At 43.8% G+C, this 13471-nt stretch overlaps 1 protein-coding gene across 5 annotated transcripts in view; it reads left to right on the top strand.

Annotated features, from left to right (window-relative positions):
- The window catches only part of cep68 (centrosomal protein 68), a 57762-nt gene that overhangs the window by 24342 nt on the left and 19949 nt on the right, over positions 1-13471 (top strand). For 4 of the 5 annotated variants that reach the window (XR_005461883.1, XM_038807428.1, XM_038807448.1 and 1 more), the window contains exons 2-4: positions 4762-5149; positions 7524-9068; positions 12765-12887. Coding sequence is in view for 4 of the 5 variants with exons in the window: in XM_038807428.1 (XP_038663356.1) it covers positions 5120-5149; positions 7524-9068; positions 12765-12887 (1698 nt within the window). In the remaining variant the exon portion in view is untranslated. The remainder of the gene's footprint in view (positions 1-4761; positions 5150-7523; positions 9069-12764; positions 12888-13471) is intronic. The other variant, XM_038807456.1, reaches the window with a different exon arrangement.

Raw genomic sequence — 13471 nt, 5'->3', positions numbered from 1 at the left:
GATAATACAAAGATTGGAAACATTGTCAACTGTGATGAGGATAATCTTGAACTTCAAAAGGACATAGGCATGTTGGTGGATTGGGTCGACAATTAACAGAGTTGAACAGAGAGAAGTGTGAGGTGATTTATTTTGGCAGGATGAATGTGGAGAGACAGCATAAAATAAAGGGAGAAACTCTAAACGAGGTGCAGGAACAGAAGGACCGTGGCATATTTGTACATAAGTCATTGACAGTGGCAGGGTATGTTGAGAGAGCAGTTAATAAAGCACACGGTATCCAAGGTTTTACTAATAGAGGCGTTGAGTACAAGAGTAAGGAGGCCATGTGGAACTTGTACAATATGCTAATTAGGCCTCATCTGGAGACTGCATCCAGTTCTGGGCACCACACTTGAGGAAGATGTGAAAACATTGGAGAGAGAACAGAGGGGATTCACACTAATGATTCCAGGGATGAGGAACTGCAGCTATGAGGATAGATTGGGACTGTTTTCTGTGGAAAAAAGACAGCCAAGAGGAAACTTGAAAGAGGCATTCAAGAGCCTGAGGGCACAGATTCAAACTAATAGGTAAAAGAAATGATTGAAAGGGATGTGAAGAAACTTCTTTCCACTAGAGGGTCACTAGAGGGTGGTTAGAGTCCGTAAAAAAACTTCCTGAGATGGTGGTGGAGACCGGTTTGATCGAGGTATTCAAAAGGGATTTGAATTACTATCTGAAAAGAAAGAATGTGCAAGATTACAGGGATAAGGCAGGGGAATGGGATTTAATAGACTGACCTTTCAGAGGGAGAGGGCACGTACAGACTCGATGGGCCGAATGAGCTCCTTCTGCATTGTAAACATTCTGTGGGCCCATTTGTTTTTAATCATCTAGTCCTGCCAAGTTTAGGTTTTTGTGTACATGGACACGCTAAGGTAAGCCTCTGCTCATCACTTTTCAAAATCTTAACATTTAAATTATACTGTCTTTGCATAATGGTACTCTGAAAATGTATCATTTCACACTTCCTGGGGGTGAGGGGGGGGGGGGGGGGGGGGGGGGGGGGAAGGTTAACATGAAAAATGGGAGCCTGCATAGCAACAGAAACATAAGCGAAACTATCAGCACTTTTTGCAATATCAAAAGTAAGATTAAGGTTTAAAACTTGAGCGTTAAGAATCCAGCTCTGCCTGGTCAGATCAATAGCTTGGCCACTTGAGTACGGTTTGTAACAGGGATGTAGCCAGCATGTGTGCAGTACAGCGTGGGATCGGAATTGAATGAAATATGTATTTTGGTGGTGTTTGCGTTGGTCCGCAATCCATTGCTTGCTCAAATTCTTTGCCTCGAAATATGCCCAATTTCCTGATGAGCACTTGTAATGATATGTATATAGTCAGGTTAGTGAAGGGTTAATAATTACATCTGTGTAAATCAAACACTAGAGGGCACTACTACTTCTCTGTATTAAAGACAGCCTCTCAGGGAATTCTGGGAGAAGCATGGTGAAAGCTTGGAGCAGAGTGAATGTTAATTAGAGATAGCACGAGGTTAGATTATTATTTTTTTTTTTTTTAAATTTAGATTACCCAATTATTTTTTCCAATTAATAGTGTAGTTAGTGATTAGATAGATTATTGAATACTGGAAGACAGAATCAATATCATTTAATTATCATCTGTAGCTCAGTAGAGTGTTTGAACTTCATTTAATTAGTAGTGTAATAATAAGCCCGTTTTGTTTCAATCTTTTGATTGGTATATTTCTTTGTCAACACTACATTGGGTCATTCTGGAAGTAAAGACAAAGAATACAACATATTACCAATCATGGTAATATAACAGCACTCACTCCCGACAAATCTCTGTGCAGAAGATGAATTCTTGAAAAATGGGGTTATAAAGAAGAGTTGGTGGGGACATGTCGGCATCGTGTGTACCGGAATCCTTCTTTAATAAACCCACTTCAGCCGGACGAAAAGCAACTCTCAATGTACAGTGCCACAGTCTGGTAACAATGTCTTTACAATTGTGTCGACCATTACTCTAGAGAAGCTACTTCCCAGTAGAAAAGGGAGGGACATCTTAGCTCCACATCTCCTAGCAACTAGTTCAGGAATGGGAAAAGGTTGTAAATGGAGAAGTCTGTCTGTTTAACTGGGAACATGTGAACTCTATCCGTGAATTTATGAACTACTCGAGGCCGATAGCGGACATCATGTTCTTCTGATCTGTGTCCTCAAACTGTGAAACCAAAGTTTTACTGTCTCAAATAACTCTAATATGGAAGGAACTCTGTAGACTGTAAAATGAGGGAAAGGTGGTTGATCTGTTGTACCCTGGTTAACGTGTTTTACTTGGTTACCGCTAATCCTCTATCTCAATACTATACTTCTGCACTCTCCCCATATCCCTTGATACATTTGGAGCCTAGAAGTCTATCTATTTCCATCTTGTAGATATTCAGTGACTTGGCCTCCACCACCTTCGATGGTAGAGGATTCCGCAGATTCACCATTCTGAGTGAAGAGGTTGCTCCTCATCTCGGTCCTAAATAGCCTACCCCATATCCTGCGACTGCCATCCCTTGTTGTAGACCCCCCTCCCCCACACCCCCGCCACCAGGCAGAGGAAACAACATCCCTGTGGCTTTATACCTTTCAATAAGACCCTGCCCCCTCATTCTTGTAAATTCCAGTGAATACTGGCCCGATCCCGCCCCTACGGCAATCCTGCCATCCCAGGAATCGGTCTGGTGAACCTACGCTGCACTCTCTCTATGGAAAAGTCTTGGATAAGGAGGAGATCCAACTCTCAAATCCTCATCCTTTCCTCAGGAAATAGGTTCAGGAGTAGGCCATTCGGCCCCTCAAGCCTGCACTCTTCACATGGTCATGGCTGATCTTCTGCCTGAACGCCACTACACCATGTACCTTGATATCTTTAATATCTAGAAATCTACCAGTCTCTGTCTTCAATACACTCAGTGATTGAGCTTCCATAGCCCTCTAGGGTAGAGAATTCCAAAGATTCACCACCCTCTGAATGAAGACATTTCTATTAATCTCAGTCCTAAATAGACTGTCCCCTGGTTCTGGAATGCCCCCCCCAACACACACACACACACACACACACACACACACACAGAGCAAGAGAAAACATCCTTCCTGCATCTACCCTGTAAGAAATGTGTATGCTTCAATGCGATCACCTTGTGTTTTCCTAAGCTTCTTCATCATTAACAATTTCTAAAAGACCGATCCGTTGGTGCTTCTAGCGCCTCTTAGTTCCATACATACGTCACAAATCCACCTGCTTTCATTATTTATTTGCTAGCCCAGAAGAAACTCATTTTTCCCATTGTCTTCGAGTCAACAAAGAAACAGAACAATCTAGAACTGAAGCTACCATCTTGCTTTTACCCCATGTTGCTGTATGTTTCTCCTGCTTCAAGTACTTCTTCAGTTTTCTCATTGGGGTGGAGAAGATCAAAAGGAGGATTTTAAAATGATGGAGTTAGATTTCTGAACTATGTTCTCTTGTTGGGGAATCAGTGACATGGAGTAATTTCATTTAAGATTATTTGTGAGAGAGTGTGAGATTGTTGGAATACGAAATTCCCAGTATTTTCCACCCTCTCCAAATGACTCTAGCTTTCCATCCATGGCTTTTACCATCGCCTCCCTCCTCCCCGATACTCAGATCTTCTGTCATCAGCAATGTTTGTGGTGTCCCTGTGTCTGTTCAAATTATCCCCCAACCCTCTCCCTCCCTCCAGTCTCTCTTTTTCATTCCCATCCCCCCCTTTCTACTGAGATGAGGTATGGCCAGTACTGCCCTGCGAAGTGTATCAGTTGTTCGTCTTCTTGAACAACCCCTGATGACTGTGAACGCTTGATCATGCTCGTCGACCACATTTCTATGAACGTTGCTACATTTTCCTTGCTTAACCCTGTAATGTTCTTTGATTGGGCTGATGTTAAATCTTGGCACTGTAGTGTGTACAAAGAACATTAGATTTTGTTTCTTAAACAAAATTACTTATTAATAACACTACACCAACGAGTTACTAAAATGTCTAAGATAAATACAGTTGGAAATAATGGTCTAACACTAACTTACACTAAGATACTTCTGAGCTCGGGGCAGCACGGTGGAGCAGTGGGTTAGCCCTGCAGCCTCACTGCGCTGAGGTCCCAGGTTCGATCCCGGCTCTGTGTCTCCGTCAGTGTGGAGTTTGCACATTCTCCCTGTGTTTGCGTGGGTTTCGCCCCCATAACCCAAAAGATGTGCAGGGTAGGTGGATTGGCCACGCTAAATTGCCCCTTAATTGGAAAAATGAATTGGGTACTATAAATTTTAAAAATAAAAAGATACTACAGAGCTACTCTAATATGCGACTGCTACAAACTCCAAACACCTTCTCCTGGAACACATGGTGTGTCCGGGTCACGTGTCTGCCTACTCACACCACCTGGTGGTCTGATGCTGGAACTACAACAGTTATACATATATTATTATTTACATTCAGATGACAATCTACTTATCACAAACCCCACCCATTTCTAAATGCTCACTCATTTAGATTATGCCCACAACTAGAGCAAGAGGTTCCACCATGGGCGCAAGTGGAAATCTAGGTGCAAAATGCATACCCAGAATTGGGAGGAGGTTCCTGTGGAGCATAAATACAGCATGGGCTAGTTAGGCTGAATGGCCTGTTTCTGTGCTGTAGACTCCATGTGATTAATTACTTTACATATTTTTTATTTTTCAGAAAATGCCAGCAGTTGTAACTATATCTGGTATAGATTTCCATGGCTATGAAGATTGAGATCTTTCCTGATGTTTCAAAACCAGGCGCAACTCCAAGAGGTTCAGTAAATGGAATTGTACTGCATTAGTGGCAGATTGATCTAAGCCTCTTCACCCTGTATAGCAGTTATTGTTCTCTAATTACTTAGATTCATCACCATTAACTGCGAAAGCTTCCAAAACCCAATCGGTGTTTGTTTGAATGAGGGATCATTGGAGCAAATCCAGAAGAAAAACGTCCAAATGGTTCTTTGCTTTGCAACTCAAAAATCATTCTGGGATAATTCACAACTGATCAAAGATCCATCAACTACAAGCAGATGTCCAGTCAATTCCGGAGACCTCAGCAGGTAAGAAATATGAGTATTGTCTGTGCACATTTGTCCATTTTTTAAAAACCTAATTAGAAATTTGAACAATACAAATTAACCTAGACTGATGTTTAATTGTTCAAATCACTCCTGCACATAAACAGTGTCACTTACTGACCTATTTCTGACAGTCAGGTGCCAGTACTGTTTATCTGTTTGGCTTTAAGCTCTTTCTCTCAAACTACTCTCTAACTATACAATTTTTGTCTGTCTGTGTGTGTCTCTCTCTCTCTCTCTGTCTTTCTCCAGGAAAGTTAATAGAATGTTTTTGTGAGTGGAATTGAATACCAAAGTATCAAAGTTATGCTTCAGTTGTATGGGCGCTGGTGAGACTACATCTGGAGTACCTTTTGTAGTACAGGTCTTCTTATTAAAGGAAAGATGTAAATGTATTGGAAGCTGTTCACAGAAGGTTTACTAGACTAATACAAGGAATGGGCACTTTCTCTTGAGGAACGGTTGGAGCGGTTAGGTTTGTATCCACTGGTGTTTAGAAAAGTGAGAGGTGACTTGATCAAACCTTTAAGATCCTGAGGGGAAATTGACAGTGTAGATATGGAGAGGATGTTTCCTCTTGTGGGAGAATTTAGAACTGGGGTCACTGTTTAAAAACAAGGAGTCGCTCATTTAAGACAGAGATGAGGAGAAATATTTTCTCTGAGGGTCATGAGTCTCTGGGATTCCCCCTCAAAAGGTGGTGGAAATATTTTTGATTAACAAGGGCGTGAAAGGTTATTGTGCGGGGCGGGGCGGGGGGGGGGGGGGGGGGTTGGGTGACAGGAATGTAGGGTTGAAGTTACAATCCAATCAGCCATGATCGTATTGTATGGCAGGGCAAGTTCAAGGGGCCGAGTGGCCTCCTGCTGGTCCTAATTTGTATGTTCGTATCTCTCTCGCTCTCGCTCTCGCTCTCGCTCTCTCTCTCTCTCTCTCTGGCTCTCGCACTGTGTTTTCTGGAGACGTTACCTGATGTATTCATAGAATCATAAGGCGCAATCTTCTGGCCACACTGTGCCAGAAAAGCATCTCGCTACAGCGCAGCATGGCCGGTGAAAGCCGGGAGACCCCGCTCCTGGGATCCACCCGGCTCGCAACGCCTTGTGAGATTCAATGCAATCTTTAGGAGATTGGGCGGGATCACTTTTTAGCAAATCTGCATAGTAGAGCGATGCAGGAAACCTTACTCTAATGTGCAAGTTTCCAAGATACTGAGGCTTTGGGATTCAATCACTTTGCCTCGAAGACCTCAGGGGAGCACCGTTCTGCACTGGTCCCCACAAACAGGGACCAGACGGAACGGCACTTGTGCGGGTCTCCAAGGGGATTGGAGGCCCCCAGCACTGCAGGGATTCTATGTGCGCGATCTTCCAAAAGGGGAACAAAGTCCTTTTGGGCATGGTGGTGCCCTGACACTGGTGCCACCTGGGTACCCTGGCTGTGCCACCCTGGCACCATGGCAGTTCCAGCCTGGCACCCTGGCAGCAACACCTGGGTGCCATCCTTGTACTGCTCAGGTGGCACTGCCAGCTGGCATTGACACTGCCAAGGTGCCATGCTGGCATTTTCTGCACGCGCACGATTGGGCCGGGGTTGCCCACCGTGGGTGTTAGAGGGTGCGTGTGGGGGAGACCATCCCATGTTGCGTTTGGGCTGGGGGGAGGTTGGTGATTTTATTTGTGGGCCTCTGAGATCGGGACGGCGTTTAAAAATGGTGACCTGATTTCTCACTACAACGGGCAGTTATGATGAGCAGAGCTTGCTGGTCTAAAAAATGGGGCTACATTCCCCATTCAATCCCCTTATTCAACACGTGTAGCGTTGAACAGCCACGTGTTTCTCGGCACCACGAGTGCCAGAAAACGGGTGGCTAAACGCACTCGTTAGGGGACTTTGTTCCCCTTTTGGAAGATCGCGCACATAGAATCCCTGCAGTGCAGAAGGAGGCCATTCAGCCCATCGAGTCAGCACTGAACCTCCGAAAGAGCACCTGAACCTCAGCCCACTCCCCCACCCTATCCCCGTAGCGACACTGAGGGACAATTTTAGCATGGCCAATCCTCCCAACCCGCACAGCTTCGGACTGTGGGTGGAAACCGGAGCATCTGGAGGAAGGCCACGTGGAGAATATGCAGTCTCCACACAGACAGTCACCGGAGGTGAGAATTGAACCCGGGCCCCTGGCACTGAGAGGCAGCAGTGCTAACCTCTGTGCCACCTTGCTGCCCTAATGTTGATTAGCCTCCCCCTGTGCCATTATGACTGTGTCCAAAGAGGTCGTGTCAATGGAATCTATCATCTGAAAATTTGATGTTTGGTATACAGAAACACAAATTTAATATTCCCTTTTATTAAGGGAGCTGATATGCAGGAGCTGAATAAAAGATATTCCTACCCACATTCTGGATGTTCATCGAGAGGGATACCATCAGAAAGTGGGAGTGACAATGTGACCTACTCTTTGCCAAGTGAATCATTACAGTCTTCATACCCTGAATATCAGCCAAAGTCTTCATTACCGTCAGTTTCTCAAGCGTATGATCCAGGTGGTAGATTTGATCTGAAAATGACCCGATTCAATGTTTCATCACCGAGAACACTAAAGAAACCTGAGGTTGAAAGGGCGGACAATCAGAGATATCTCTCCACTCCGAGGTACAGTACGTGTCTAGATACATCCACTTTCTCTCAATGTGTACCAAAACAAAAAGCCACGATTAGCTCTCAAGATTTAAATTTCAACAAATATCCGTCATTAGAACAAAATTCTAATGGGTGTCTTGCCTCTACTGTCTCCAACCATAAGGCTCTGTACAAGAAAGAGATCCAACCCTACTTATCAGAATACTGGACACCAAGCCACCCTGATATTTTCAGGCCATTTAGGGACAGGATGTCACCTGATTGGGACCCTGATGAGGAATACCAAGCTCTGCTTGATTTTACATATCCCTTAAGACCAGGGCATTTCACCCCCAAGGACTATTTGGAAGATGATGATTTATCCTCTGATTCGTGTTTGAAGGATTCGGGCATCATGGATGACAGCTCTTTGCCCTCTCTGTCAAGTACATTAATAACAAACAATACGTTGCCTGCTCACCAATCTGATCCAAGCAACACTGCTAACCCTGCCTGGGGCCAGAGCAGCCACAGGGAGGATAATAATGTGGACTTTCCTCATCATTCCTCCAGTCCTTTACATATGTACAGCCAGCCGTCCAATTGGACTTCTCATCCAAACTATAAAGCTGGCATGATGCCAAGAGTCTTTATGGGAGGTCCTTCGACTAATAGGATGCAACTTTCAGAGGGCTCCATTAACCATGCAATGCCAGCTGATTTCACCATGGCCACTTCAGTTGTTGACTCCAGTCTTCTATCAAGGAACACAAATGAAGAATCTTCCAACCTGTTAATCTCTGCAAAAGACCCTGCAGGTTTCGTACTAACGACACAAATTTTACCCTTAAATAAGCAGTGGGAGAGCGATGAGGAGTTCCTAACTCTCCCATACAAGCTGAATGAATTGAAAGTCTTGGCTCAGCAATTGGACGGCCTCTCGATCCATTTGGATAACCAGTCAACTTTGGCAACCAACGAAAAAGGAGGGTTTGTAAAGCCACGAGAGGACATGGCCATTCACGGTAGCAGCTCTGACGATAGCCTCATTGACCAGAGCCACAGTACTGAAGTTGCCAAGTTAAGTTGGCAGTTGGAAAGTAGTCCTAGAAATGCACCCAACGATCTGAGGCGCGAAGATATTATCAATGACTTAAAAAAGGCCAATGACTTTATTGAAAGGCTAGGCAGGTGTCCTGGTTCTCAACTGATATCCAATGAACCAGTGGAACAAGTAACTAAGGAGCAGAAGAATGACAGTCTCCTGGCTCACATTCAGGTAAAACTGCACATTTTTTTGGTGAAACTTTTATGTTACAGTCGGCTACCTCACACAAGAAGAATAAATTGCTCTTGTGTTGTTGCTTGGACAAAAGTTGTTGAATTAGAGCAGCTGGAAACAAAAAGGTTAATGGACAAAATTATCACAGCTACTTTCAGTTGTGAATAGATTTTGGTGTTTCTTCAAACTTGAAGATCTAGTGAGGATTTAACTGAATTGTGTTCATCTGCCACATTCACTTCACTACCGTTATTGAGAAAGATTGGGGCTCTTTTCTCTACAAAAGCAAATGGAGGTCTTTGAAATTCTGAATAGTTTGGACAGGATAGATGTGGAGAGAGTGTTTCCACTTGCGGGAGAGTCGGAAACCAGGGAGCGTAAATACAAGATAATTACTAATAAATCCAATAGGAAATAAAGAGCAGTTTCTTTACTCTTGTGTTTAGAATGTGGAATATGCTACCACAGGAAGTGGTTATAACAAATGGTTTAAGACTCTTTCCAGGGCAGCACGGTGGCGCAGTGGTTAGCCCTGCTGCCTCACGGCGCCGAGGTCCCAGGTTCGATCCCGGCTGTGGGTCACTGTCCATGTGGAGTTTGCACACTCTTCCCGTGTTTGCATGGGTTTCGCCCACACAATCCAAAGATGTGCAGTCTAGGTGGATTGGCCACGCTAAATTGCCCCTTAAGTGGAAAAAAATGAATTGGGTACACTAAATTTTTTTTTTTTAAAAAAAGATACTTTCCAAGGGCAACTAGACTAGAACGTGAGAAAAGTTTAAACATGTGGGAGGGTTTAAACTAGATTGGCCCAGGGTTTTTGGGGGGGGGGGGGCTGAGAGAGAAAGTTCAGATTGGAGGGAAACAAAACTGGGAACGGCAAGTAGAAAGATAGTAAGCAAAATTAGAAAGTAGACAAAGCGAAGGCAAGCATCGGATAGGATCAGAATGTGGAATAATGCTAAAAAGACAAAGGTACGGGCACTTTAACTGCATGCACGTAGCACTCTCAACAAGGCAGCTGATTTGAAGGCACACAAAGAGGTATGTGGGTATTATTTAATTGCCATTGCAGAGACATGGTTACTGGGTGACTGAGACCGGGAATTGAATATCCAAGGTTATTCATTATTTAGGAAGGATAGGCAAAGAAGAAAAAGATTTGGGGTGGTGCTGTTAATTAAGGATTGAAGAATCTAGGTATAGAATCAGTTTGGATGAAGCTAGGAAATAGCAAGGGGTAGCAAACGCTGGTGGGAGTTGTTATTAGGCCACCAACCTTTTATCAGTAATGTGCGCACATTTGTGTTCAACGTGGGTTATACAATAATGGACATCTTCAATTTGCATTTAATGTGGGTAAATCTAATTTGCACCAATGCTGGGGTGGATAAATTCCTGGAGTGTGTACCAGATGGATTTCTGGAGTAGTACATTGAAGAACCAACTAGGGATTGGGCTATTTTAGAGTTAGTATTATCTGTTGATACAGGGATAATTAATAACCTTGCTGTCGGAGAGCCTTTAAGAAATAATGCCCGTAATATGATAGAATTTTACATTAAAAGTGATACAGTTCATTGTGAAAAGAGGGCCTTAAATCTGAAGAAACCAAATTATAAAGGTATGAGGGATGAATTGGCATGGTGGATTAGGGAAACTACAAAACATTGATGATAGACAGGCAGTAGTTAGCATTTAAAGACGCAGTACATTGTCCGCAACAAATATGCATTCCTCAAAGACACAACCCAACAAGGAAAATGAATCAACCATGGCTAACAAAATAAGTTAGATCAAAGGAAGTAGCTTTAAAGGTTGTCAGAAAAAGTGGTAAGGTCAAGGATTGGCAACAATTTAGTATTCAGCAAAGGCGGCCCAGGAAATTGATGAAAAAAGGGAAAAGAGAATATGAATAAAAGCTAATGAGGAACATAAAGGCAGACTGTAAGAGCCTCTCGAGGTATGTGAAAAAGAAAAGGAAGGACAGAAGTGGGTCAATTACAGGTGGAGATGAAGAATTTGCAATGGAGCATAGGGAAATGGCAGAGAAACTAAACAATTATTTTGTGTCTGTCTTGACGGAGGGAGGTACAGAAAAACTGGGGAACCAAAGAATCAGTGAAAAGGAGGAAATTAAAGAAATTATCAATAAAGAGGCAGTAATTAACTGTATTGAAGGTTGATAGACCCCCTGAATGAGTTGCGCTACAACTCCAGAGTGTTAAAGAAGGTGGCTATAGAGGTAGTGGATGGATTAGTGGTTAACTTTCAAAGTTCTACAGATTCTGTAAATATTCCGACAGACTGAAAGGTAGCAAATGTAATCCCACTATTTAAGAAGGGAGGGAGAATGGATACTCGGAGTTGTTAGTTTAACATCAGTAATAGAGAAAATGTTAGAATAAAGTGTGTGATAACTGGACACTTCGAAAATAATTATCATTGGGCAGATTCAACATGGATTTATGAAAGGGAAATGATGTTTGACCAACCATTGGAGTTTTTTTTTGGATATAGCAGAGATAAAAGGGGAACCAATGGATGTGGTTTATTTGTACTTTCAGAAGGCTTTTGGTAAGGTAGTACATAAAATTAGAGTACATGGGATTGGGGGTCTATGAATCATAGAGGTCTGCAGCACAGAAAAGGCCCTTCAGCCCATCATGTCAAAAACAACCATCTAATTATTCTAACCCCATTTTTCAGCACTTGGCACATAACCTTGTACGCCTTGGCATCACAAATGCGCATCTAAATACTTAAATGATACACAAATCTCTGCCTCCCCCATCCTTTTTCAAGCAGCGAGTTCCAGACTCGCACCACCCTCTGGGTATAAAGGTGTTTCCCTCGCATCCCCTCCAAACTTCCTGCTCCTTACCTCTGATCATTGATCCCTCCACCAAGGGGAAAAGTTTTTCCCCGTCTACTCTCTCTAAGCCCCATATAATTTTATACATCTCAGTCAATTCCCCCCTCAATCTCTGCTCCAAGGAAAACAAGCCTTCATCATGAGGGGGTTTGAGTGCGGGAGTAAGGATGTCTTGTAATTGTACAGGCCAGGGTCTTGGTGGAATATTGTGTAGTTTTGGTCTCCTTACCTGAGGAAGGGTATACTTGCTATAGTGGGAATGCAACAGATTTTCAGCAGACTAATCCCTGGAATGGTGGGAGGAAACTGGGCCTGCATTCTCGAGAATTTAGAAGAATGAGAGGTGATCTCGTTGAAGTGTTCAAAATTCTTAGAGAACGTGACAGGGTAGATAGAATGTTCCCCCGGGCTGGAGGGTCCAGATCAAAGGGCCACAAATTCAGGATAAGGAACAGGACATTTAGAACTGAGATGAGGAGGGTGGCAAATCTTTGGAATTCTCTACCCCGAAAGCTCAATCATTGATTTCTGTCTTGAACATCAAGGGATATTAAGATAGTGCAGAAAAGTGATGTTTGAGGTAAATGATCAGCCACAATCTAATTGAATGGCGGAGCATGTTTGAGCGGCTGACTGGCCTATTGGTCCTTTATTCCTAGGAAAGGGAATAGAAAGATGGACTGGGACTGAAATGAGATGGAATGGGAGGGAATGGTATGGAACATAAACAGTGCAGACTAGTTGGGCCAAATGGCCTGTTTCTTTGCTGTATGTTCTCTGTAATTCTGTGTAACTGGGCAGCTGTTTTGTTCAAGTAGAGCTTCAGTTCTAAACTTGAAGAGATGATCCAATGGTTGTACGAGGTTGCTGAAACCACAGATAACTGGATGCCACCACAGCCCCGGATGGACAGTATCAATGCATCCCTGGATAAATGCATGGTAGGCAACTTTCATCAGCCTTTTTTTACCGTTGAAAATTAGTTCCTATTATTTTCAAAAAATGATCAAGTGGCTAAGGATTGGGGGCAGCTTCATAAGTTAAATCTGGGCAAAACGGTTGATCAAATGAAAAGGGACTTGCTTCCACAGATGGGACATGCTCCCGCTGACGCTGGCGGGGAGGGTCCAGGAAATAAAGATGGCGGTCCATCCGAGACTGCTCTTTTTTCAATGTCTTCCGATTTTTGTCCCAAAGGCTTTTCCCAGGAAAATGAACACGCTGATATTGGATTTTGTGTGGGCGGGTAAAACCCCGGGAGTAAAGAAGGCACTCCTGGAACGGGGTCGTGGTGAGGGGGGTTTGGCCCTCCCGAGCTTTATTAACTATTACTGGGCGGCCAACATAGCGATGGTCAGGAAGTGGGTAGTGGGGGAGGGGTCGGTTTGGGAGCGAGTGGAAGCGGCATCCTGCAAGGGTGTGAGTTTGGAGGCTTTACTAATGGCGCCTCTGCCGTTCTCACCAGCTCGGTACTCTACAAGCCCTGTGGTGGTGACAGCCCTAAGTGTGTGGGGGCAATGTAGGC

The sequence above is a fragment of the Scyliorhinus canicula genome, chromosome 1 (genome assembly GCF_902713615.1).
Source record: "Scyliorhinus canicula chromosome 1, sScyCan1.1, whole genome shotgun sequence".
Lineage (NCBI taxonomy): Eukaryota > Metazoa > Chordata > Chondrichthyes > Carcharhiniformes > Scyliorhinidae > Scyliorhinus > Scyliorhinus canicula.
Note: the sequence above shows the minus strand (reverse complement) of the source record. Positions and strands in the feature narration are given on the sequence as shown.